General features: G+C 41.1%; 1 protein-coding gene across 2 annotated transcripts in view; it reads left to right on the top strand.

The window, feature by feature from the left end:
* The window catches only part of TRAPPC9 (trafficking protein particle complex 9), an 800,742-nt gene that overhangs the window by 173,586 nt on the left and 599,986 nt on the right, over positions 1-27,170 (top strand). For both annotated transcript variants that reach the window (XM_019553127.1, XM_019553118.1), the window contains one exon: positions 2,414-2,563. In XM_019553127.1, coding sequence (XP_019408672.1) covers positions 2,414-2,563 — 150 coding nt within the window. The remainder of the gene's footprint in view (positions 1-2,413; positions 2,564-27,170) is intronic.

The raw sequence follows: 27,170 nt of genomic DNA, 5'->3' as shown, positions 1-27,170 counted from the left end.
GGGCAATTACAGGGAGAATAGAGATTGGCTTTTTTCTGGCCACAGAGGACAGGATTAGAAGCAATGGCCTCAAGCTGCAACAGAGGAAATTGAGGTTGGAGATTAGGAGGAACTTCCAGACTATCAGGGTGGTCTGTCATTGGAATATGCACCCTGGAGAAGTTGTGGAATTTCCATCCCTGGAAATCTTCAAGAGCAGGTTGGACAGACCCTTGGCTAGGATGGTTTAATGGGGGGTGAGATAGGCACCCCTAGTCTGAGCAGGGGCTGGACCTTGTGGGGTCCCTTTTCCTATGATCGTATGGTTAAGCAGAAATGAAATGGAGAATTTAATAGAATTATAGGAAAGTAGAGTTGGAAGGGGGTCAGGAGGTCGTCTAGTCCCAACCCCCCTGCTCAAAGCAGGACCATCCTCAACTAGATCATTCCAGCCAGGGCTTCATTGAGCTGGGCCTTAAAAACCTCCAAGCATGGAGATTCTGCCACCCCTCTGGGTAACCAGTTCCAGTGCTTCACCATCTTCCTAGTGAGAGGTTTTTTCTCCCTAATATCCGACCTGAGCTACCCTTGTTGTACCTTGAGACCCTTGCTCCTTGTTCTGTCATCTGCCACCACTGAGAACAATTTAACTCCATCCTCTTTGTAACCACCCTTTGTTTATTTTTCAGTTTCTAAATTCTAGTTTCTAGATGAATGTGGAAATCTCTTTCTCTGCCTCATTCTCAAAAAATGCATATGGAAATAGGTCTTTAATTCTAGAATTTTGCTCTCATGCTAATATCCCACCGTCATATCTTCACACACAATCTTGAGAAGCATGTTGGGCCTTATCTAGTGCTTTAAAGCCAATAGATTGGTGTGCTAAAGAAATGAGATCCATATTTTTTCTGTGGTTCCTATAAAGCACTGTTTAAATTCTGATGACTTGGAACCCTTTTGAAGAATCCTTTAATGTACAAACAGTACAGTCTGTCATTATGAATAAATACCTTCTTTCCAGTCAAACTGTCACATTTGTCTTACGTATTCGTAGCCTGGCCAATGATGGTTATCACTATAGTATGTAAACACCTAATAATATTAATGAATTCGTGGATGAGAACTGAAACAATGAGAAGCTGAATGATTTTGCTCAAGGTCGTACAGGGCTTGCCAAAACAGGATTTTAGCTGAGATCTTCTGTGTGTGTTTTTATAATCTGAATATTATGTCAGAAAAAGTAGTTAATCACTAGATGTCACTGTTGGCAACAATGTGTCACTTTTAATACTTACCATTTTTTCCCCATAACTTTGAATGTCTCATATCTGTTTACTCTTTATACTGGTTGCATAATTTTACTAATTGCTTTTGTTACAATTACTTTAGAGTGCCTATTGCTGGTATTTGGGTGCAGTTCAGATCTTACTTGACATAGCACATAATTGACAACACGTTATATTTAGTTCCTTTGTTTTGTTGTTTGCCAAACCACATTGTTGTACAATTTATTGCCTGCGTTTATTTGAGCAACCAGTTTTCTTTGTATTATTTCAGTGCTCAGCGAGTCCACTGGGTAATTTCACTTAGTAAATTATCTCAATGATATATTTCCAGTGAATAGTAATGAAATGTATCATACCATTTTTCTTATAACTTGACATTTTGAGTCATTTTAACGTTTATGGGGAGAGGACACAAGTGACTAGAGTTATTCCTGGTGGTGGGTCATTGGTGTGTGAGCTCCCCCTCAAATACCTTCCAGTGTAGGGTAAGAATGATCTATAGCATCCCTAATATTCCTAACTGTATCAGCTGTAACAGGTGACACAGGCATCTTTTACTTTGAGTTTGTTCGTTAAGAGGTAGTATCTTCAACTTAAATAACCCCCAGCCTCCAAAATAAACTGAAGATGCTTTAAAATTACAGCTCATTAATTTTTTTTCCTTTTGGTATTGAATTTATTTAGTTTTTTGGTGATTGAAAGCGTGTGATAATCTGTATGCTTACCTGTGCATGTCCTGTGTCCTGGTTGGAAGGATTATGTGATTAAATGCTACTTAGTTTAGCTCATTTAGGTTGCATTCTGAAGTGCAAAAAGTGCAGCACCCTTCTGATCCAATAGCAGTCATCCAGCTGTTTTTTTCCTGCTGTTTAATAATTTTTATTTGGGGCATTTGAAGAAACAAGTTGTTCTTTCAGCCGGTGTATACCAACCTGCTCCATTTAGACACTGTTTAATTTTTTATTTCTGTAAAACAAGTTGGCTAAAACAGAAAGTGAAAAATCAAATGAAAAAAAGTACTACAAAATTATACAGTGTGTATGTATATCACTTGTATACACATTATGGTATCTGTTTGTTATAAACTTGGAAGTTGGTGCTTTGTTCTTGTGAATGTGCTAATATAAATTATATTCTTTTTAATATAGAAAAGCTATATGGTGATTTCCTCAGTTGGAAGCTAGAAGACACCCTTGCCCAGTTCCCTCTAAAACCAGGGAATATTGCAACGTTTATTGTAAACATTAAAGTGAAGCTGGACTTCTCCTGTCAGGAAAATCTTCTGCAAGACCTTGACGGTGAGTTATGAACTTATTTTTTGTTTGGCGTATGGGATTTTATTTTGGCAAGGACTTGGAACTCTTGTCATATTGGTTCAAAATTAGGGAATGAAGCCAAGTGCCTTCTATTTCTGCACTTGTATCGTGCAACCCTATGGGACATGGGTAGGGATTTAGGACTGAATCTTCGTGATTGCTTGCTGATGACACAAGTCAGCTTGTCATGGCCAAAACTTCTCACCCTACTGAGGACTTAAGTTACATTATTTAACTTCTCACAATGGGGAGTTCTTTCAGAGTGTGTGCTTCTGATGATTTTTGCAATATTTTATTTTTCTTTATTAATTCCTCTTGATGCCAAGTTTCTAAGCACCAGAGGGCTTTAAAAGGAGATGCACACAGTGATGACTTAAATGTAGTTGGCTGTCTCCTGTCTCTAGTTATGCAGTGCTTTTGTGGTCTTGTTTATTTGGAACATATGGACTTATTCATCCAGATGAGTTGGTCACACCGATATTGTGGAATTTGCATCCTGCAGAATTCCAGTGAATGACTACGGAGTGATAAGATACAGTATTTACATGGAGGGTTTTTTTGGTAGTAATTAAGAATCTGTGTGGCATCAAATCAAATAAACAAGAATGCAGCTTTATGCCTGAATTTTTAGAACTGCTTTATAGATGCTAGTGCCAAGTATTCAGTTATTAGAACACACATCACAAAATAGAGAAATTGTTCAAATATTAAATATATTTTTAGATGGTGATATTTCAACTGCCTGGTTTATTGTGTTAAAGTAATTTATAAAGGGTCTTAGGAAGAAACAGGAAATGGGTGCATCTGCATGAGATGTTTACTGTGAAGTAGATTCATTAGTTGTACAATAAATGTCACACGTCTACACATGCAAACCTTCTAAACTAAATGATGTACTCTGCAGCAAGATAGTACTTATAAAATTCTTGTAAAAACTCTGCAGTAGGAAAGTACTTGTAAAGGCTGCAGGGTTGTTTGTATAGAAGCTGCCCCAGCTGGCTGGGGCATGAGGGTGCTTCGTTGCGGGGGCTGCCTGCTGGCTAACCCCCATGTTCAAGCACTTGTGCTGTAGCCAGCCCCATGGCATGTTGACCTGGAGAAGCCGCACTGGGGTGGCAGGCTGACCCCTGGGTCCCCTGCCATCTAGGGTGGCTCTGACCCTGCTCCATGTTCTGCGATCCCAGGCACATGTGAAGACCCGGCACCTGGGAGTTCATTCATGCACTTTAACGTGCATTAATATGCCTGTATATATGCTTCCAATGTTGAATCATCCTAAACAGGATGTTCCTATACCTTAATGAGTGAAGATAAGGCACATAAATAATTACTTGAGTTTTATTTCCTGATGTAATTGCCATTATGCATTATATGTGCAAGAACTATTTAAAATGGGAATGTTTTCAGAAATGAGAATGACCAACAGAATTATATTTTGTACATAATTTATTTTAAGTGAGAGAGACTGAGTTCTGGATTTGACTTGTGAATTCATTTAGGCAGAATTGATGTTAATAATTGATAAAGGCTTAATGATTTCTTATTAAACTGCCCTAGTGGTAAGTACATATCTTTTATATTACCATTTATATGATCAAAATGCTTCTTTTATCACTCAGTACAATAACAATAATTAAAGTTTTGTTAAAATAAATGTTAGCTGAAAAGCTCTGATTACTAATTCATGATTAGTACTGGTCTGAGACTTGTGAGAGAAAATTCTTGGAAAATAACAAGGAGGGAGGGAAAGAAAAGAAATATTAGGCCAATTTCAAATGTTAAAAAAACCCAACCCAAAAACCCATGCAACTAGGGCCTCCCAAACTTTGATACTGTGTTTAGCATCCTGACATGTGGCTTTAAAATACCACTAGCCTTGATTTCTGTAGGAACTTGGAAATACACCAAATCATATAAAATCTTCAGTAAATGTAACAAAGCATGGCAGTTTTACACCTTGGCAGTCCCAGATTGGGGATGGTAGGGTGGGGGGAGTTGACAGATTTGGCACTTGGAAGAGGTAACAGTCAAGCACCTAAGACCAGATGGCATCACTCCATGCCACCTCATCCATTATTCCAAATTAACTTTCATCCTAGCTGTGTGTGACCCCTGAATCTCCTCTTCCTACACACATCCCCCAACAAATTACCTTGCTCGGTACTGGAGTGTTATGTCAAAATACACGCGCATGGTGATCACGCAGTTCTGGGTGAAGCTTTGAGTGTGGCCCAGAAGAGGAAAATAGGAAGCAAAATCCAGAACATAGAGGTGTATCACAGTAAGTTGCACATACTTATTGGTATAGCATTTCTCATGCTACAGTCTAATGTATAGGGAGGGCACACATGAGGATCTTCTGTGGCAGGGGTGGACAAAAGTGGCATGGGCAGCCTTTGTGTGTAGCACATGGTAGATCCGGAAGGGGGGGCAGGCAACACAGTGGCAGTTCAGGCAGGGAGCATCAGATCAAGCTGGGAGCAAAGAGTAGAGCAGTGAATCAGGCAGGGGACAGGGATTGGAGGGCACTGAAGGAGAGTGCAGAACTAATTTGTGGCACATCTGCCAAAACCAGTTGGCCCCCACTGGTCTGTGGTTTGGTCCAAAATGCCAGCAAAGATTATCAATTTTAATCTCGCATCCAGCTAGTCCTGCATTTTAAGCAGTATGGAATCCTCCTACCAGAACACATGTAGCTTTTACGAGCTAGTAGTTTAACAGATTCCCCTTTGTTTTATGGGAAAGAGAATGGCTTAGTGCAGTGGTGCTGAAGCATTTGGCTCCACTGGTGAAATGAATGGCGTGGGGGTGGTCCATGGGCTGGATTGCACCGTGCACCAGGATTGGGCCCTGGGGTGCCTGTACTTGGTTCTGCATGGCCTCAGCTGCTTCCCATGTGCTGGGATCAGTGCTCCCCTCCTGCCAAATGTACAGAGCCGTGTGGAGCCCTGTGGACTTCATGCCACACTTTCAGAGGCCAGGAATGGCCCACAGGCCCTGGGTTTATCACCCATGGACTGGTGGATTGAGAACTGGACCCAGACTTGGACACCTGGGGTCTCCTCCTTGCTTTGCCTGTGGCCTATGGGGTGGTGTTGGGCAAATTACTTTCCCTTTGTGTGCCTCAATTTCCCCCCCTATACAGTAATTATAATGGAAGTGCTTTGTCAAACGTTTTGTACTTCTGCTGATAAAAAACATTATAAAAGTACACGGTGGTATTGCCCTTGTTTAATATATGCAGTTATGCTGGCTTTTTCACACCGTTCTGAAATTTCCCTAAGAAGCATCCTTACCTCCCGTGTCTCTCAAGCACTCAAAAAGGCAACCCCAACTAAGCTTGCTCACAAGTGAAGTTTCAGCCAATTTTGAAAATACTAACTATGAAACTTTAGGGTATGAGCCTGAGCTTCAAGTAGAACTAGAACCTTAATAACAATGTTACTGTGTCATTTCTCTAAAACAGAATTGCTATCAAGTACTAATTGAAGCCCTGGCGTCAGTAACATGGCTAAGGGAGTGCAGGGTATGATCAGGGCACCAGCCATGGGGATTGAATTGTGGTGGGGGCGGATGCCGGGGGAGATGGCAAAAATAGCAGCTACCTCCCTGCCGGTCTGGCCACAGCTGCTGCCCCATGTGCTGCCACCCCCGTGAGCTCCAAACTTCGTAGTTATGGCTCTTCCTGCAGTGAGCAGGTCCAATTCCTCCTTAATAATGAAAGAGGGCCATAGTAAAAACAGTTACCATTTCCTAAGAGCCTGGATATCTTTGGATGACTGATACTGTACTCATTCAAATATTAATATGAATACTGGTTTAATTTCAAACTGATACAACACCACCTTTTGCATGCTGCTAAAATTTTAATACAGGTTTTAAAATTCACCGTTACAAGAATCGGAAAAGTCAGAGGCAGCTGTGGCATGGCCTTTATTGATAGTGCCGCTAGAGTAAGTGCATTATCTTGTCTCCTTTTAAAAATTAAATTTACAGGTGATCCAGATATTTTCATCGTTTAAACAAAAGCCAAATCCTTAGCAGCACATCTATTACTTGAATCTGTTTTCATTTGGTGCCACAACTGCTTCCATTAACACCGTGTAATACTTTATAATGGAGATTTAGCACAAAAAGGACAGATTACAGACTGCAGTTATTATACAACTATATATTTGGGGAAAAAATTATCCAACAAAATAGTAGCTGTAACTCTTTTCTGTTAGAGAGTTTTTTAGCTCATGTTCTTACAGCTTAAAGGGAAACTGCAGTGATTACTTATTCATGGGCAAGTTAAATACTTGCACGTTTATTTTAAAAATGAATTTTCTAAATGCTTTTTAGCTTCTGTTTTGCCTTTTAGAATTGTTGGACGGTGGCTTATTTGGGCTGCTGTTATTCCTATGCCTCCTACCTTGAGCTCCAGTCATTATGCACAGAGTAAGACTTGAAGATTTCACTTGCTTGCGTTTTTTTAAATGTGTGGAAGATGGATCTCGTTACGCTTTGTCAAACATCTTTGACTTTGTTCGTTGCAATTATGAGCATGTTTGATGGGCAAAAAAAAGTATAAATATATTACAATTAGATTTTTTTTCTAAGCTGTTTGACTTTAATACTATAGAATAGTCTCATTTAAAAAATTGGAACCATACAGTATGAATTTTAAAAAGCACCATTCTGTATGAATAGAGCATGTATTAAGTAGGTTAAGAACTGATTAACTGATTTCTAAAAGTAGCCATTTATTGGAAGTGTCATCAAATGGGAGGGTTCTGCATTGTTTAGTACTAGTTTGGACATTTTCAATGCAAGTTGCATCTCCAGGAATTTTATGTTTAAGTTGAAGGTGACATAAATGTTGGTGAAATAGTAAATGATAGCAGTCATGCAGAATTATCTAGAGTGTTTAGTAAACTGAGAAGACTTAAATACGTTAATAAAGCAAATGTACATTTATGCCCTGCATTGTGTGTTCCTAGATGTATACCTACAGAATGAGGAGGTGTATCCTGGAAATCACTGACTGTGAAAAGGATTTAAGAAATCGTAGTGAACACACAACTGAACATAGGACCCGGTATATCCGTGTGGCAAAAAGGGCTACTATGATTCTTGGAAACAAAGTGAAAAGGAGTAGGGAAGTGATTTTTATGTCGCTGGAATACTTGTAAAAGTTTGGATCCTAGACCTGTTTGGAGAGGTTGAACAAGAATGGTTTGAGGACTGGAGACAGTGCTGTACAGTGAGGGTTTGTAAGAGCTCAGTGTGTTTTAGCTTACCAGAAAGAAGATTTGAGAGGTGACTTGATTGAAGCATTTGAGCTTGTTCACAGCAGGGAATACTGGATACTGGAGAGCTTTGTAATCAAGTGAAGAAAGGGATAAGAAGAATGATTGGCTGGAAACTGAACCCAGACATATTCCAGTTAACAATAGGCTCAAAATGCCACTAATGACAATGATTAACTGTTGGAACAAATGACCAATTAAATGGTAGATTTTGATGTCTTTTGGTGTAAGACTGGATGAGTTTCTAGAAAGTACTCTTCAGCCAAACAAGTTATTGGGGTCAACACAACTCGTTGGATGAAACGTTCATAGCGTTCATCTCTAGATCAGTGGTCACCAGCCAGTGGCTCTCACTCCACCGGTAGATCTTGGAGTCTATCTGAGGCTGGAGTGGGGGGGAGGCTGGAGTGGGGGGGGGAGGGGCTAAGTGCACGTGTGCATGCACGCTTGTGCCCCAGCTCAGCAGGTCAGTCTGTGAGGGAGGGAAGGGGCGGGGGCTAGATCAAGGCCCCCGTAGTGAGAGGAAGTGCCGCAGAGGCAGGAGCAGGGATAGGTAAAGTGGGGCCCTGGCTGGGTGGGACTTACTTTCTGGGGAGGTGCTCCCCCAAATATTTTTTTCTTCCTTTGCCTCAATCTGCTTTCCCCTCCCCCCCACACTTACCAGCTGGGGATGGGGGTGCGGGGTGGCAATGCACGGTAGATCTTGGGCGACTTTTTTAAATGCCAAAGGTGATCTGCTACTTAAAAAGGTTGGAGACCACTCCTCTAGATAATGAAATGGTCCCTAACTGGCCTTAAACTGTATGACAAGTAGGTAGAGTCGCGTGCAAATAGTTTTAAGTTCAATTAACAATATGTAGAATGAGAGACAGGATGTACATTTGAAGTAGGAAGTAGCTTTTAGAGTCTACAGTAAAATGCAGTGAGTTCTGATTTAGAAAGAATCCTTTGTACCGTGTTACAAAATAGGCTGTGTATGGCTAGGGGTAAAAGCTAAAGTAACATTTCAAGTGAGAAAGTAGGACCATGTCCCGGATAAATGGGCAAGTACAAGAGAGAAAAGACTTCTCCAATGTGGAGGAAAAATGGGAGAGGAGGCCATGACTTTAAATTCAGAGCGAACCAGCTGGTCATTCAGAAAATAGGTGGGCATAACTCTAGAGGCTTAGGATCTGTTTTACAGGTTTACAAGTAAAAAGGGCTTTTTGGCAAGGTTTCATATCCTGGAACAAAAACATTGTTAACCACAGTATTCTAACCTTAATTATATATATATATAAAATGTGATGCTTTTACTACATCCCTATTATCTCCTTTGTAACTACTTTGTAAACTTTTTGAAAAACGGTGGAAATAATTTCCTGAAATCTGACTCCTATGTATGCCCAAAATATTTTTGAGGGGGAAGGAAGGACGTCATACTTGCTGACTAGTTGCCGAGCTGTTTCTCATGGGAGATGTTTCCTGAGATTCCAAAGGTATTGGAGCCTCAGGCAATTCTTTTTCTGGGAAGAGTCCTTCAATTCACCTACCCAGACTAGCACCTGGGTTACAGCTCTGTGCACCAGTTGGACCTATGTCAGTAGATTCATCTAGGACCCTTTGGGAGCCTGTGACAGCAGCTGATTTAAGTGACTAAAAATAACTTCAAGACACAATGTGGTTATAATTGTTTTTCACCCAAAGGTCAAAGCGCACAGGTGAAGGTATGATATGTGTGCTCTTACCAAACCTCAGCTTCTCCGTACCGGGGATTCGATTCATTTCCTTTTGCTGAGTTGTAGACACCACCTTTGTTTGTAACCTACTTCCTCTGTCTATCTGAATCTACCCAGCTTGCCACCTTCTTCCCATAGATGTGCCCTGGACAGTCTGTTTTGGCTCACAAACTCTTTATGTGATTTAGACTCTGAAACAGATCATTGTCTTGTCGACCCATCATTTCTCAGCCTCAGAAGAACAGCTAGGCTGCCAGGATTGGAGCAGGGATACACCTTATGTTGCTGGTTTGGTTAACCTTTTCTGCCTGGTATAGAAGCAGCCTCTTTGCATCTAGGCAGGTAGCAGTACAATAAGCAGGAAACTAATTTATGCACAGTATTCATAAAAATATTCACATTTTCAATTATGACAAATGTTTTAATATTTGCAGGTTTGTCCCTCCCCGCAAGAACTGTTGCCTTCCTTTCCCCTTCCTGTCTGAATTGAGCTGCTCCTTCTCTTGGGGCTTTAATCAGGATTGCCCCTCGTGTAGATAATACACTGTTCTCTTTCACTGCCTCAGTTAGCTACTTACAGAGGTGGAGCTTCATGATGTAGTAGCGGTGCCTCCTTATAGAAACAGTAGGCATTCTTGGATAAGTCTTGGCCGTGTGTTTTAGAGAGCATGTATATGGACTTCTGCATTGAAAACCAGAATATGAGTTTCTCAATGTAGCTAAACATTGTTTCGCTTAAAGGACTAAGCATTCTCAAAAGCACAGAAGTGACTAACAGGAACTAGCATTCTGTTTTCAAAAGTGACTCAAGCCTTTGGGATCCATCTCCTTTCAACGAGACATGGGGTTTGAAGTCCATTGTTCACTTTTGAAAATGCAAATGAGACTTAATCTCCTAAATGATTTGTGTGCTTTTGAGGAACTTTACCAGAAGTTTCTAAGCTAGCATCTATAGCACACTTCAGTACTTTTTTTTTCTGTGAGCTAGCAACTAGAGAGTTAAATACCCATATTTTTCTGTTGTCAGATACATTGCAGTATTTAGACTTCTTCATGGAGGCCGTGCCTAAAGGTTTTATGCATCTAGTTCAGGAAGCCAACTATAAAATTCCCAAAGAGCACACGAGAATCAGTTCTTCAAGTTTCAGAAGAAATTCCTCTTTCTTACAAGGACATCCAGGGAGCTTTGTAAGAAGTATGATTGCTACGTTACAGTGCTATCTGGTAGACACTGTAGATGCATTGGAGTGACCTGGAGACAGAGGTCAGGAATTCTCTGCATGAGAAACTGATTTGATGTGAAAAATAACATGGTTCATATAATAGTTAAAAATAAACCCCAACAAAACTTTTCTGGAACCTGATATGCTGGACTCTTAAAATATAATTTATATACCCTGTTCTTTCTGAGGCCGTGATCTTGTCAATAGTTTCCTCAAGCATTGTAAAGAAATCTGGGTATATTTGCTAGGCACATATGCAGTATTAATATTGTTGATCAGAAATTCAGCCTTCCTGGTGCCAGTGGCGATTCCTTTCAAGAATCTTTCTGATAGAAAGTTGGTTAGTTTGTGGAAGAAGCAAGAGCTAATCACCAAGACCAATCTTTTCTCCTTGAACTATGGTGTGTTCTGATCAGAATTGTTGGCTATCAGGTTGGAGGTCTTGATCCAGGTTGCAGAGTCTTGATCCTGATGCCCAGGAAATTTCCAGCAAATGAAGGAAATCTGTACCAAGTTCTCCTTCCTGTCAGATTTTCTAAATAGTGGTTGTTCGGGCAATAGTCTTTATTGGGAGCATAAGTTTCATTGTGCCTTCCTTGGATGGATTCTCTGGCATTTCTAAATCAATGATTATGGATGCCAGGGATGGGATGGTCTGACAGGTTAGATCACTCTAGGTCAGGGGAAGCAATTATTTCAGGCGGAGGGCCACTTACTGAGTTTTGGCAAGCCATGGAGGGCCGCATTACAGGCAGCCAGGGGCAGATAACTATTAATTTTCCAAATTTTTTAGGGGCCCCCTGGGCTGGATACCATGGCCTGGTGGGCCACATTTTGCCCACCCCTGCTCTAGTTATTCTCTTTTCTCCATCTAAAGCATCCACTCCTGCCACTGTTGGAAACAGGATACTAGTTTAGACGGACCATTGGTCTGACCTGGGATGTCACTACTTCTATTTTTATGTTCCAGTGAACCATTTGTACCAGATTCTTTGTCTAGCTATTGATTTTTTTTTTTTAACACACTTTCTGGTGGTCATAACTTCAACCAACTGGGAGAGTAAGCACTGCTACATGGATACTTCTTTTGATTTTTTGGAAAAAAAAAAACAACTTAGTCATTTTCTTCCTTAAAAGGAAGCAGTGAGCTCTCTTTCCCCACCCCATGTACACTGGTCAAATAGTCATATTCTTGCTGCTTTAACAAGTTTTTCTGGGACCTAGACGTATTGAGACGATACAGTTTTAATATCATGAACCTAGGTGTTTTGAATGATCGATTTCCATCGAGTCAGGGGACCTAAATAAAGGTATAGGGTTTCTGTTTCATCCAGGAGAAGATTGTACACAGTTTGCTTAACTGCATAGTATATTGGCCTGACCAGCTATTCACGTGTTCAAAGAAATCAACTAGTGATATCATGGTTATCTTTGAATTCGAAGGAGGAACAACAACATGTAGTATATTGCCATATCCAGTCTGTAATCTGTTCCAATTATCTGCAGTTGGTAAAGCACATAAACGTCTTAAGTGCTAAGAGCTTTTTGAAACCACTGTTTACTTTGTGGCACAACTGTATGCAGTCTAATTGCCTGATTTTGTGGCAGGACCAGGAGCTAGCTCTTTCAAAGCTGCGTAATCAGCTTATAACTAAGTGGGTCCTGTGAATTTCAAGATGTTTCCCACAGGGCTTCATGCTCTGGCTGTGCAAAGCTTCACTCACTGATTCAATTCAGAGGAGATTTGGCCTGATTCGGTGGCTGAATCTCTGAATCTGAATAGAATCAGGAGATCCATTAAATTCTCTGAATTGAATCAGAAGCCTCTGATTTGATTTGGAGAGATTCGACTATTCGGACATAAACGCAGCTTTATATGTTCTTTTCTACATACCTCAACGTACCAGATGGCTCGTGACTGCTGAGATGGTGGGGCAGATGGAGTGTCCCTCGGGAGTGCAAGGGGGTCCCCAGTGGCATACCCAAAAGTGGACCAGAATCAGTAAATCAATACTGTCCCCTGAATCAGGCCAAATTCGAATCGAATATAGCCCGCTTCACACACCCCGACTTTATGCTTCTAATAGACAAGGTAAAGAGTCTTAATGAGGTGTTAAAAGCTTCACCCAGGGTCTTCTTACAAATAATAAGCATTGTTTGCATAGAGTTTGGTATGGGCCTGGTCCAGGTATGAGCAATCTGGGCTCATGGTAGAGGTGATGATATCGTTTATTAGACCACCAAAATTTTTGCAGAACTTTTACAATCTTTTCTCCAATGTCTTATGAAGGGTGTTTGTGCCCGAAAGATTGCAATAAATTTGTTTGTTTGTTTTTGTTTTTGTAAAAACTTTGTTGGTCTAAGAAAAGATATCACCTCCCCCATGAGCCCAGCTTGTTTTTTCCTATCAACCAATATGACTACAACCTGTTCCAGGTATGTGCATAGACTTTTTAAATTCCAATGCTTTGCACCTAAACAAGTATACTGTACTTCCCTTAAGGCAGATTATAGTACTGCAGTTTATTTTTTTTGCCCCAGAACAAGAAATATTTATTTTAATAAAGCATTTACCCTGAAAAGGCAGGAAATAATCTGCTTTAATGGGTCCGATCCGCTTGTAGCTTTCCCATGGGCAGAATAAATGTTTTAAGGCATTATGGAATTGCTATCAGCCCTTCATCGGTGATGGCCTTTGAGCATAGACTTGTTTTATTGATGGTGGAAGTTTGATATTGATGATATATATTTGGAAGCTTCAGCTGGGAGGAAAAAATGGACAGTAACAAGAAGTTGGAGGCGGGGGGGACAATGCAAACTGTTATGGGATTGTTGACCATCAGAACAGCGTCCTGTTTTCAAGTTGTATTGTCTTTGATAGAAAGTAATTTCAAAATCTTCCTTTTTTGAGCATGTGTGTCTGATGTGAATACTAACTCTAGACATCTGTGCTTGAAATAGTTCATTAGCTGATGCCAAAGGAGGTATATCTTGACAAACAGTTTTCCTGTGGCAGAGAAGTGGTTGCGAGAAATGTAGGAAAAGGTGATGGGGACTCCTGTCATTGACCCTCTGTATCAGGCTTTAAAGTGCTGGGCACAGTTAGGAAGCTTGGGAAATAGAAATCTCTATTGCTTTTTCTTTTAACAGGTGTTTTAGTTTCTACTTTAAATAATGCCATCTTGTGCTGTGCCTGCTGTTGTTGCATCTTTACTGGATTACACTTACCAGCAGCCAGAGAGACAAAGACTGAAAAGAGTAAGAATATCTACTTAGAAATTCCCTCCTTTTTGGACAGACAAGCTTGTTTGGGCAACTGTGATATCCTTTATTAGACCGGCTAAATAGTTGCAAAAATTGTTCTTTGCAAGCTTTTGGATACAGACACCCTTCTTTAGGCATAGGGAAAGTCTGCTGGTGTTTTGTGTGCTCTGGCACCACGTATTTGGCAAACGAATTTTAGTTGTAGAGATGAAAAACTTCTTGTGTATGTTGTGAACGCTTAACATTAGGGTTGGCTGAAGTGAGCTTACCTAAGTTTGAATGTGACGCATGAAAATTTGACTCGTTTTAATGTTACAACATTTCTCTCGGGAGAAACTGATAAAAAGAGCTGAGAGTGGGCAAGTGGCAAATGCAATATACCAACAAAAATAGGATTCTAATATCCATTGCTGCCAGACTCAAGTGTTCAAAAATCACAAGACTACTAAAATCATGACATTTTAAGAAGTATTTTGGCCTCATTTTCTTTTCATTTTTTGCGTCCTTAGAGTACACAAGGTACATGTTCTCAGGCTTCTTTTTCATGCACAAGAGCTATATTTCAGTGAAATATCTTGATCTCACAAAACTGCTCGAGAAAAACACTAAATGTTATGAGACTTGTGGAAGTTGACAGCACCTCAGTAATAATGCCAATATCTAGCTCTTGTTATATGACCTTTTTATACTACTGTTCAGCCATAAATAACAGTGATCTGCAAAGAAGGCTAAATATTATTACCTGTTTTATAGGCAGGGAAAATTGAGTTGCAAGGTCTTGGAAGTGCTGAGTGATGGAATGAAGACTTGAGCTGAGTCTCTTGACACCTAGTCCAGTATTGTTGGTAATAGTCTCATCGCACCACTTTCTACATAGCATTTATTATGCACTGGCTGTCAGCCTGACTTTTCCATATGTCCCGTAACAAAGCCTTTCATTTTAGTTAAGAAACTGTTTTGTTTTTTTTAGTAAATTGTATTGCCCTTCACTTATGCAATATTTAAATGACATTAGATCATCCCTAGGTGCCTTTCCTTAATCCCCCTGTTATCAGTTATCTTTGTTTGCATTAAAAAACAAAACAAAACGTGATTATATAGGAGTTGATCTACAAACCTTACTTTCTGATAAATATGAAAGAATTGAGCATAAACTTGCCATTTCTTTTGGTTAACTCAAAATGAAAACTTAATCTCTTTTGTGAGAGCATTCCCAAAATGTTAGTCTCCCACCCCATCCTCATTAAGAAATTGGGTGACTGTGGCATTGATGCCTACACAGTCAGATGGATTGCAGATTGGCTGAAGGATCGCACTCAAAGCGTGGTGGTGGATGGGTCATATTCCCTGGGAAGAAGTGGGCAGTGGAGTCCCCCAGGGCTCGGTCCTTGGGCCTGCGCTGTTCAATCTCTTTATCAGCAATTTGGACGATGGGGTGAAAAGCATCCTGTTTAAATTTGCTGATGATACCAAAATTTGGGATGAGGTGAGCACACTAGTAGGGAGGGAAAGATTGCAGCAAGATCTGGATAGGTTACAGGGGTGGGCTAGCAAAAACAGGACGCGCTTCAACACTGAAAAGTGCAGGGTGCTGCACCTGGGCAGTAGTAACCAGCAGCACACTTATAAGATGGGAAACTCCCTTCTTGAGAGCACGGAGGCAGAAAGGGATCTTGGAGTCATTATTGACTCCAAGATGAACACGGGCCGACAATGCGAGGCCACGGTTGGCAGGGCTAACTGGATCTTGTCGTGCATCAACAAGTGGATCTCTAGCAGGGCCAAGGAGGTGATCGTCCCCCTCTATGCAACACTGGTCAGGCCGCAGCCGGAGTACTGTGTCCAGCTCTGTATGCCCCACTTCAGGAGGGATGTGGACAACATTGAGGGAGTCCAGAGGAGGGCCACCCGAATGATCCAGGGACTACAGGGCAGACCCTGCAATGAGAGACTGTGGGACCTGAACCTGTTCAGCCTTCACAAGAGAAGGCTGAGGGGGGATCTGGTGACCATCTATTAACTCACTAGGGGGGACCAGAAGGGTTTGGGAGAGACCTTGTTTCCCCTAGCGCCCCGGGCATAACAAGGAATAACGGCCACAAGTTGTTGAAGAGGAGGTTTAGATTAGACGTCTGTAAGAACTACTTCACCGTCAGGGCAGCTAGGATCTGGAACCAACTTCCAAGGGAAGTGGTGCTGGCTCCTGTCCTGGGGGTCTTTAAGAGGAGGCTAGATGCCTACCTAGCTGGGATCATTTGAGCCCAGGTTTTTTTCTCCTGCCCTGGCAGGGGGTTGGACTTGAAGATCTACAAGGTCCCTTCTGACCTGACTTCTGTGATTCTATGAAACCACACATGTACTACTGCTTGCACATGCTTCCAAAACCAGCAGGAGCAAGACCAAAGGAAAAAAACAACACCACCACCAAAAGGAAGAAATCCCTTTGAACCATTTAACTATCTACTCGTCTGGGAAGAATAGGTAGCTTTTTAATATTTGAAAAGTGTTCAAGAGTACCTGTGATGAGGTCAGTTAAGAATCTAAAGAGACTCTCAACTGATGTGAGAATGAGATGTGAACTTGTCTGATTAATTCAAAATAGTGCATGCTGTTGTGTCAACATTACAACAACTGCATATTCTTCCTACAAGCCATTGCCATGTTAAGGGGTGAGAGAACCCCCATTTTTCCGTGTGCTTGACAATAGTTGCTCCTTTGAATCTTTTCTGAAATGATAACTTATTATTGGGATCAAGATAGCAGGATTATTTAGGTGAGCAGAAAAACATCATTAAAAATCTTTCATTAAATAAGGAAAATATTCTTGCAGAGTAAATGAACCAGTTCTTAATTGACTATTCAATACGTGAGGAATGTTAGAGCTGTTCATTTTGAGTATCATTTTAGGTATGTACTCTAACTATTCAAGTGACTACCATAAATATTTTCTCTGTCTTGTGGATAAGAGTGCTATTTTCTGTTTTTAATTACTCTGCTGCTCATTCTGTTTTAAATGGAATGCCATTTAGTTGACAAGTAGATCTTGTTTACTTAAAAATTAAGTGTATTTATATCGCTTATAGGCAGTGGCTTATTTCTTTGTAGAAAAAGATTTATTTTTAAACTTTAAAATATATTCTTGGAATGTAGCTTGCAGAAATATATTAGGGTATTTGTATTGCGTTAATTCATTACAGGATATTTGACTCCAACAATTTAAATGGGGAATTTGGGTTGTTGCCTTTATTTTTATCTTGTTTTCAGTTTATAATCAAAATGAACAGTGGCAATCAGTGGCAACACATAGGGGGTGCACAGGGGTACATGTACATGCCCTGAGAGAGCCAGTGTACCCCCTGACTGGCTGTGCTTGCTGCTTAAGTGACAGGGGGCAGGCGGGAGTGCTGGACCCCCTGCAAGCACTGGCTGGGGAGTTGAGCACCATGGCACTCCCACAAGTGGCTGCATGCCCCCCTCTGGTCACTGACTGGTCATGGGGAGGGGGGGCATGTGCCCCCCTGACTAAGGCAGCACGAGTCGTCTGTGGTGACAGTGATATTTACTTTGTTTTCTAGCCCCATTTTTTGCTTGGGCATATTATTCCTATGACTGTTATGGTGCGATGAAGTGGTCTGTAAGGATTTGAATTTTTTTAAGAACATAAGGAGGGTTCCTTTTTATCTCTCTCTTGAAATCCCCCTTAATCACAGGTTAACATTGCAATGTTTTTTTTTTTAGTTTTGATTCCTGAAAATAATTATTCAACTATGGTTAAGTCTTGATAAATATTGTCAAGAGAGAGTGCTATGGGCCTAGTCAGCCTCCTCACCCCCAGTGCCCTGTAGCATCTGTGAGGGGGAAGGTGGTAACTTTGTCCCCCACACTCATTTTCTGGGGTGAGTTAAGTCGGGCTCAGCTCCTCTTACATATCGTTGGGCAGTGTGGCCTTGAGCTCTCTGGCTCTCTCACTGGATGAGGGAAAGAAGGGACTGTTCATGCTTGTTGATGGCAAATATCCATTATGGGCTCTTTTACAGTTCTGCCATTCCCCATGTGAATGGAGTGAACTGGGCCTCTTGTGATGCTAGGGGGTAGCCTGATCTCCATATTTTTCTGAAGTCTGGAAGGGGGCAAGACTCCATGAGGTAAAATTGTCAATCAGTTGTAGGAATGTTTTCATTTTCTATCTTGCAAACTGGAGATCCAGGTTTGGGTTTAGATTATTTTTGTCATGATTTTGGGTTTCAAAGTGGTTGGTGGGTTATAAAGGTTCTCATTAAAAGTCCGTGTTGCCCAGTGGGCTGGACTGGCTTCTGAGCATGGTACCGCAGAGTGGAGGGGTTATGTCTCCATCTCTTGTACAGTATATAGTTCCACTTAATCTCTCTAGCTGCCTGTTTGGAGATGGAAAACCTCTTGGAACTCATCGTTCTTTGGGACACCCCCAGACACTGGGCAAGCTTGATGGTATAAAAGGGCATTGTCCCCATGACTGTTCCCAGGTTTGCAAAACCTATTGCAAAACCTAAAAAGACTGTTGGTGTCCTTTTTAAAATCTGTACTGGAACAATCTTGCAGAGTAGCATACTTAATAAATTGCTTAATACACATGTGGCCCCTGCTTTTAATCATACTATGGTATAGGGCTTCTATCTTATCAACTCTTATGTCTTTCTTAAAGCTAAGCCCAGAATGGCCTCATTTATGTGAGCTTCAGGGCTGTTTTTTCCAAGATGTGTTCACTGGAAATGTTTTAGAGGTTACTTTTTCTATGCCATGTTCTGGTCAAACATTTGACTAGTTTATAGCTGAGTAGTTGAAATGTCCCATTAGTAGTGTTTAAATGCTTAGTGTCATACACTCCATATTCTTTTCCTGATAGCACATTCAATGCGTATTTCTGTGTATTTGGTCTATATCGTTCTCTGCAATCAGAATAGTCCCTTTGTGAAATTCTCTGGAATCTTTTGAGCATAATGCTGACAAAGCTGGTTTTGCTCTTCCTTTGTGTAGTCGAGTATTGCAGTAGCTTAATGACTGTGGTCATTCCGTCATTTATCAATAACACCCATTAAGACAAAACTTTTTGCTCTATTAAGCCTTGTGGTTCATTTAGGAGAAACTAATTTTAAATAAAGAGATAATTTCCTTTTCTGGAATTTGGTAGTGCGTAATGGAAAAGATCTTATAAAAGTATTTATTTTAAATTTAAAAGTGAGGTGATAAACTGCTAATATGCTTTTAGTGAAATTTTTCTCTAAGGGAATGACCAGGTTTGTTCATTTATCGTGTCAGAATTTCTTATACTTTATTGTGAATCTGTTCATCTTTGTTAACACACAATGTTGTTTTAATGGTTTGTATTCAGTTACAGTATTTCAAGTATACTGTTCTGCACATGGATTCTTGAAGAGGGAAATTAGCACTTTGTCTGTTCTCCCCAAGAAACTTGCTGTACCCTAATTAGTCTTTTATGCGGAAATTTTGTAGTAAATACATTTAATCTGTCTGGTAGAGAAGTAGGAGGAAAGGTGTAAGCTCAAGTGACAGGTTATTAAGCTTCGTCTTAAAGTTGAAGATTTACTCAGGAGGCCTGCCCAGCATTCATCTCTAACTGTTCCATCTGCCAAAAGGGGTTTCAAGGAAGTTGGAGATGGAAATCCTATATACATGTATAAATTTAAATTGCATCCTAAAAGTAAAAAGAAACACTGTGGCTTATTTAAATTTGTTAAATGACTAGAGAATGCATAATAGATATAGAGATTACATGCTTGAGATTGTGTGTAATGCTTGACAACCAGACAGTGTTAAGGTATTTAAATTCATGGAGCAGTCTCCTATCCTTTCACTGAATGGAGCAAGTCATAGAAAATAATAGAATTCTAATCTCTGGGTAGCCCTTCCTATCATCTTGCCCATACCTCTGTTAGGTTTCTGTCCTGAAAAATTGTCCCCCTGTCCACTAACCACTAGAGGAATTCAGCTCGCTCTCTCTGAAACTGGGCATGCACTACAGATAATATGAAACTAAACCCCAAAAGCTTTGTACTTCATCCAAATCCTAGAATTGGCCACTACTGTATTTCTTCTGCTTTGTCAAGCTCTGTTGGTATTCTGAGGAGCAAGTATATTCCCTAAATATTGGATGTGGGATCTTGACACTTGCAGGTTTTCCTGATAGTTTAGCACTCTATAGTTTTGGGTTTTTTTGAACATTTCACAAGGGGTCATTCTTCTGGCAGAATAGCTAAACACAGTTGTCACCTAGGCATACTAGCTGCTTTGGTTTTTACAGATTTGCAAGGACCAGTTTTATTGGGCACAGAAAAGCACTCAATGTTATACAAGCCAAAACGTGTGACTGTAGATTCAAATAATTGTCCACTGGACTCTCCCATCCCCTTCCCCCCGCAACATCCTTTATATATACCACATATTCTCAGTATGGAGAACTCCTTGGACTAGCTAGTGTATTCAGGGGTTTGCCCACCCTAGGACAGAGAAGAACATCCTTTACAGTACAGTTATTAACCTGCTTCTTTAAATGAGATGGGGAGAATAACCTGAAACCCATTAATCTTTCTCGACAATAAATTGGTTGGATATATTGGCTTGGCTAATGGAAACGTGGTTTTCAATTATGGTGGAAGTTTAGATTTCATGAAATATTAATTATAGCAAATTTCAAACCATTTGAGATCATTTGGTGCAGTGCTATAAGAAAATGGGAGTTTCTACCTCTTGTGATAGAAGTGACAAGTTGTCTTATACTGTTACTGTGGAGAGATGATTGGTCATGTGCCATTGCCTTGGAAATATGGGATGTAGATTTGTAGAAGATAAGAGTTCTGGGTAGGAGAGTAAGGCAGTTATACTTCCATGGGGGTGCAAAGTGGATTATGTAGGGTGCATGGGGATGTGGGGAGGGAATGAGGGGTATGTAAGTAACACTTTGTAACCTCAACTAATATTAAGGCAAAATAAACTAAGAGTTGGAACCTTTCATAGAAATACAGCAGAAGGATTTATTGGATATTTATATTTGTGGTTTAAATCTATTCCAGTTTACTTTTGTCTGTTATTAGATACAAGTATCAAAATGTTCTATATTATTAATTAATGCAATTTTTAAATCTGCTTTCGCCTTTGTGGAGATGGATCTGTTTTAGAAGCTGGTGTAATATAACGGTGGGGAGCAGAGCTTAGTCTAAATTTTACTATCTTCAAATTGTACTGCTGATTCATTTGAGAGAGATGACCGCCGAGTTCTGAAGAAGTTGATACTACCACCTGTTGCTTTCCCATGCTGACATGGGAAGTGCTGGCAGTGACTGGGTCCTAGCGTTTGCCCCTCTGAACTGCATCATGATGCTGCCCAGCCTAAAAAGGTTGCTGACCAATAACATTTCTTGTCTCAAGTCTTTAGAAATCAAGCTTGTGGCTCCTTTTTGCTTCACTTTAAAAATCTAATTGACTTTAGCACGCTGTGCTGAGATGGTCTGGAAGTGTTTAGAAGCTTTGTGTTTTCTTTTAGAAACTAGTGCTATCCAAGAGCTGCGAGTCGTTACGTTTCCTCTTAGTTGCAGCCTGTGCATTTTAAAACACACTATTATATTGCCCACTGTAGATGAAGTTGCAAGCAAAGCTTTCAGTATTAGTTTCTAAACTGTGTTTGGAAGTCTACTAGGTGGGATGTTTTCTCCAGCCATTTTTTTGTAAAGCTTTCCATAAAAGGAGATAGTGGGGGAGGCACTGGGGGCCCAGAAGGTAGAGGAGATGGGAGTCCATGAGGGATGGTTGTACCTTACGGGGGCGATCCTCCTGGCCCAAAGGATCACAGTCCCTGAGAGAAGCAAGGGGGGTAAGAGTGCTCAGAAACCCCTTGGCTCAGCAAGGGGATTCAGCAATTCCTGAGGACTAAAGGTGGGGCATACAACCAGTGGAAGGGAGGAGCTATCACCAAGGAGGAGTACTCCTCCTTGGCCTGTGAGTGTAGGAGGGCTATTAGAAAGGCCAAGGCAGAGATGGAAACAGAAAATAATGAAGAAAACGTTTAAATGGGGAATTTAGCAGGGAGAGTCTGTTCAAATACACCATTTAGTGAAATATGGTGTATGAAATTTGTGTTTCTAACTTGCTGAATGTCAGCAATTGAAATCCACAGGGCAACTTGATATATTGCATCATTTTCCTACCTTTCTTTTCTTCTACAACTGTCTTATATTTTAATATCAGCTACAAGTCAATTTTTGATCTCCTATGTTTCCTGGAAGTCATGGATGGGATTAGCTTCATGCAATCCCCAGCTTTATTCCTAGATTGACTTGGAACATCATTATCTATTCTGGCCTGGGACAACAGAAAATGTAACTCCATCTGGACATGGATCTGTCAATCTTTCCATAACCCAGAGGTTAGAAAATTATGCATGGAGGATCACACAAAGGTCAGAAGGGTTAGAAGATGACAATGATTTTTTCATTCATTATAGAACTTCCTGTTAGCGTTGTGAAACTGGTGACACTGTGTTTGAAGAGGCAGTTGAATGAAGACCAAATTAACTGTATTTGAAAGAAATATTAAATGTGACATAACGCACAGGAAGTTTTGGGGGTGGGTCGGCATGGGAAGCAAGGTAAGCAGCATGAGTGAAACGGGATATAACAAGGGCAAAGATGCAAGGTTCCAGAATGAGGGAAAACATGGAAATTAAAGAACTTGATACCAGAAGAGAAGAGGAAATCACTGGAAAGATGTCAATAGTGGTTTGAGCTACAGAAAAGAAATGTTAACTTTTTTGTGGTTAGTTTTTTGGTTTTATTTTGAGAGGGAACAAAGGGAAGATCAGGGTATTCTCTGGGTCACAATTGACTTCTAATGAGTTGTTAAATTTTTCTGTACAAACAGCTGTGCTTCATAACTAGGTAGTACCTTGAACAATTGGTGATAAATACAGCAAGGGGAGCTCAAAGTAGAGAAGATGGAAGATGACCATTATGGGCATAAGGTGATAGCAGTGATGGAGCCAGGGTTTTAGAGATCGTTGCAGAGTTCGCAGTTGTGTACTTCCTTTTTCTGTCTCTCCTTTTGCATATCCTTTTTCTAGCCTGGCTTCCCTCCCTCATCTCTTAAATAATTTTTGTCAACATTTTTACAATCTTTTCTTTTGGTCTATAATCTTTTCTTTCATTGTCTGTTCCTTGTGGTTTCTCTGCTTCAAATAAATCGAATACTGAAGCTAATATGCATAGGCTCACTAGTGTGAACACTTCAGAGGAGAGAGATTTTCAAATTTCATTTTGTTTCTTGGCTTTTGGGTATAGCCATTGTGTTCATGCTACCTGGCTTGATTAAAGAACTGATGAGGAGGAAATACAAATGCCGACTTAAGACCTATGTAATGACTTAGAATTTGCAGTGCTAAGTACAATATCTGAATTTGGCTGGGAGCTTATAAACGGGTTCATGAATATTAAAATACAGGATATACAAAGCTCAGGCTTGTGTTGGCTGCGCAGCAAAGTGATTTTAGCTTGCCTTATTGTACCTGTGCTAGTTTTATCTAGGAAACGTGTGATTAGTAGAAGTGAAGTTTCATCAGCATGTGTTGGCATCTAGGACATGCATTACATTCATGTCAGACTTCAAGTATGCACCTACTTTTTTTTTTTTTTAAATTTTTTTTCTACTATCCCATGTCAGTTCCTTTCAGGGAAGTTTTGAATTCCAGTTTACATAAAAATGATATGCAACTTGTAAGTAGGGAAGAACTTGTTCTTGAGAAACAACCCTGCATTGGCATCTATTGGTCTGGTATAATAAATCAATGAAAACTCTTACACGAACCTTCATCAGTGGGGGGCTACTTAACCCAGTAGATGGCAATCGATAGCAGTGGAAAGACGGTGGGACGGTGCTTGTGTTAGCTTTCTCTAGACAAGAGCTGAAGAAGGGTGAGAAATGGGACAGGGGGAGGAGTTGCATCTTTTCCCCTGCCTGAGAGTGACGTTAACTCCTATGGAGAGTGGTACAGCAAAGTGCTAAGCTGCCCATTAATGAATTACTTCACCACTGTCACTTAAGTTTGCAAATACTCTGGAAAAGGAAGCAGAACTTGGCAGAGTTCCTTGTTTTGCACACCCAAACACTGTTTAATTGTTTCTGCTTTGAGCACAACTCATTACTGTAATGGCTGTGGGGAGGTGTTAATCCCCCTGGTAACAGCTGCATACAGGCATTGCAGGCTCCAACACCGGACGGGAGCATTGCACTGATGCTAGTGGCCTCTCTGGTACTGGGGTGGAAAGACACCAGGACTGTCACTGGTGGATTGCTGAGGCTTACCAGGTGGTTGACTGGCCATCTGTAGTGTTTGTGTCTCCCAAAGCCTTAGCCTAAGAGAGGAAGATGTCAGGCTTGTCGTGGGCAGCTATTTGAGGTTGCATGTTGATAGTGGCTGCGGGGTCAGTTGGGAGGAATGTGGAGGAGGCAGTTGGCTATGAAGACAAGGGAATGGTAGGATGGGGTACTGATAAGCTGGTCTAGCATGAAGTTGAGGGGTCAGTCAGCTGGGATGAGATGGCTTGGTTGACATCAGTGTCATTGGAGGTGATGGGCTTACCAACAACCTGCATTCCTGACGAGTGCTTCCAAACACGAGGGACTCCTCAAAGTCGTCATGATCCTCCTGTGCTTGCTTCTCGGTCTTGCTGAGGAGCATTGGGGAGGCAGGATTGTAGGATTCTCCTGCTTCTCTCAGTCAAATCCCTATGCATCCTCAGAGGCTTCAAGGCTGACCCTGGAATTGGTGTAATGGAGCAGGTTCTTTTCAGTTATCCTTTGCCAGAATCTGCCACAGCTCCTCGTATTGCGCACAAGTCACCCCCAGAGTACCTGAGACTTGGTTGGTATCATGGCTGCCTTTGACTGTGCATTCACCATCCTGGCCGTGGCATGGCACTGGGGCTAGTCCCAGCTGTGTCACTGAGCAGCCAGTTAGGAGATGATGCACTCACAGATGTCCTGGGGGTTCTTGTCCACTCCAGGTGACAGAGGTCCATTACCTGGCCTGACTCCAGTTGATTGACTGTCTCATGGACATGTCAGAGGATTATTAGTGGTGACCACTCTGGGTGCAGGCTGCTGTTGACAGGCTCTAAGGGATTCTTAATGCTGTTCTGTTACAAGAGGAGGAAAGTCCCTGGGATGGGTGTCCAGCAATATGAGCATGGCTGGCTGTATATAGGTGAGGTCACATGCCAGCCAAGTCTGTTGACTCCTGGAACTTGGGCCCTGCATACCTAAGTGGACTGTCTCTTCTGTTATGTTACTTCACAGCCCCTAAGGTCAGCCAAGAGCAGCTTCCTGCAAGTACCATCCGTGCTCCTAGTTCTCTCAGCAAAAAAGCAAGAGAGATTATTCTTGGTAGTTGCTCCTCAGCTCTGAAACTCCTTCCCCTTTGAGGCCCACCCAAGCCGGAGCCTGGAGATCTTTTGGAAGTGATTTAAAACCTTTTTATTTGGGCAAGCTTTTAGCAGGCAGGATGAAGAGTTTGGGTGTTTCCTGGGGAATTATTATTTATATTATTTGGTTTTAGGACTTTTTTTTTTTATTGTAGGCTGTCCTTTGCCTTTTTTTGGAAGGACTGAACAGATGGATAAATAAATAAAAGGAAGTTGAATTCTGTGCAAGTCCGAGACCGCTCTTTGGAGCAGCTAGAGGGTAAGGGAGTGTAAGGGGAAGCAGAACGTTGTTGGTTGCTAGAGGACTGACTAACACCCTATAATGCTCTGCTGGAGGGTGTCATGTGCTTCACAATGAAGCACTTCAAGTTTGTTCTTTTTTTTCAGGGTCACTTTTGAAGTGCAGCAGCACTCTGAAATTCTTTATTAACTGTACATCTGTGCCTTGGCTTTCTGGAGAGCTTTAATGGCACTTAGAGTGCTTCAGATATTATGTCTGGCCATACCCTTAGTATCATCACAGAGGATGATCTTTTCAAGCAGTGGTTAAAGTTATGAAGGTTTTTCAGAATTTCATAGGAAGCTTTTCAGGCATACAGAAATGTTCAGTGATGCATGAATGTGCAGCGAGACTGAAATGGTTCCTGCTTATAAACTAACTTCTGCTACCCTCTGGTTAGTTGCACAGCGCCTTTCCACCCATCTTCCAGTAATTGAATCATAAAGTATTTACTAATGGCTTCTGTTGGATACCAGTTTCAGTTATTTTATATTTTAATACGCTAGCCAATAAACTTGACAAAAATAACTGATGTACTAGGCAGGCACAGCAGTCAAAGGTAGATGAGCTTCATTCTTACTGCCCTCATGGGGCAAACATGCATCCATCTAAATCAGACCTGGTGATTTAATACAGAATATGGATATCTTGTGTTGAATGGAACTGGCAGTTGGTTCTCTTACCCGTATGAAGTACTTGGGAGGAGACAAGTGCTGCTCTAACCTGTGCATTTGGCTGGCTTCATGTGCAGGAAAAATTATTTCCCAGTCTCTAGCAGTGATTGTAGTTTCTGTAAGGGAGGGAAGATCTGTACCTTTACAGACTAACTCTGTGTGTGTGTGTGTGAATGATTTCAATTAATGGTGGAAGTTTAGATTTTGTGAAATAATAGTTATAGCAAACTTGAAAATAATCTGAGATTATATATGATCACAAACCTTCCTGACTCCAAGTTGAGTTGATCAGATGCTATGAAAGGGCATACAAAAAGCAGAATATAAGAGGAGAGAGAAATTAGAATTTGAAAGACAGGTGCAAGAGAGGAAGAGGAGGTGGGGGAAGGGGACAGCATTAGGAGAGAAAAGCAAACAAGCAGTAAATGCATAGGAACAGAGCAGGGTCACAAAAGCTAATTCAGGTAATGAGATCAGAATGAATACTCCTTGTTTAAACCATGTTTAATACAGTCCAGTTTCTGATTAATTTCTTGTTCCACTGCGTCCAGTTTTGGGCTCCACAATTCAAAAAGGATGTGGAGAAGCTTGAGAGAGTCCAGAGAAGAGCCACGCGCATGATCAGAGGTCAGGCTATAAGTTTATCCGGGGTGATCACCAGGATCTGGGGGAAC

Source organism: Crocodylus porosus, unplaced genomic scaffold, assembly GCF_001723895.1.
Source record: "Crocodylus porosus isolate Cpor-Errol unplaced genomic scaffold, CroPor_comp1, whole genome shotgun sequence".
Classification (NCBI taxonomy): domain Eukaryota; kingdom Metazoa; phylum Chordata; order Crocodylia; family Crocodylidae; genus Crocodylus; species Crocodylus porosus.
This window is presented reverse-complemented; position numbering and strand designations above follow the sequence as displayed.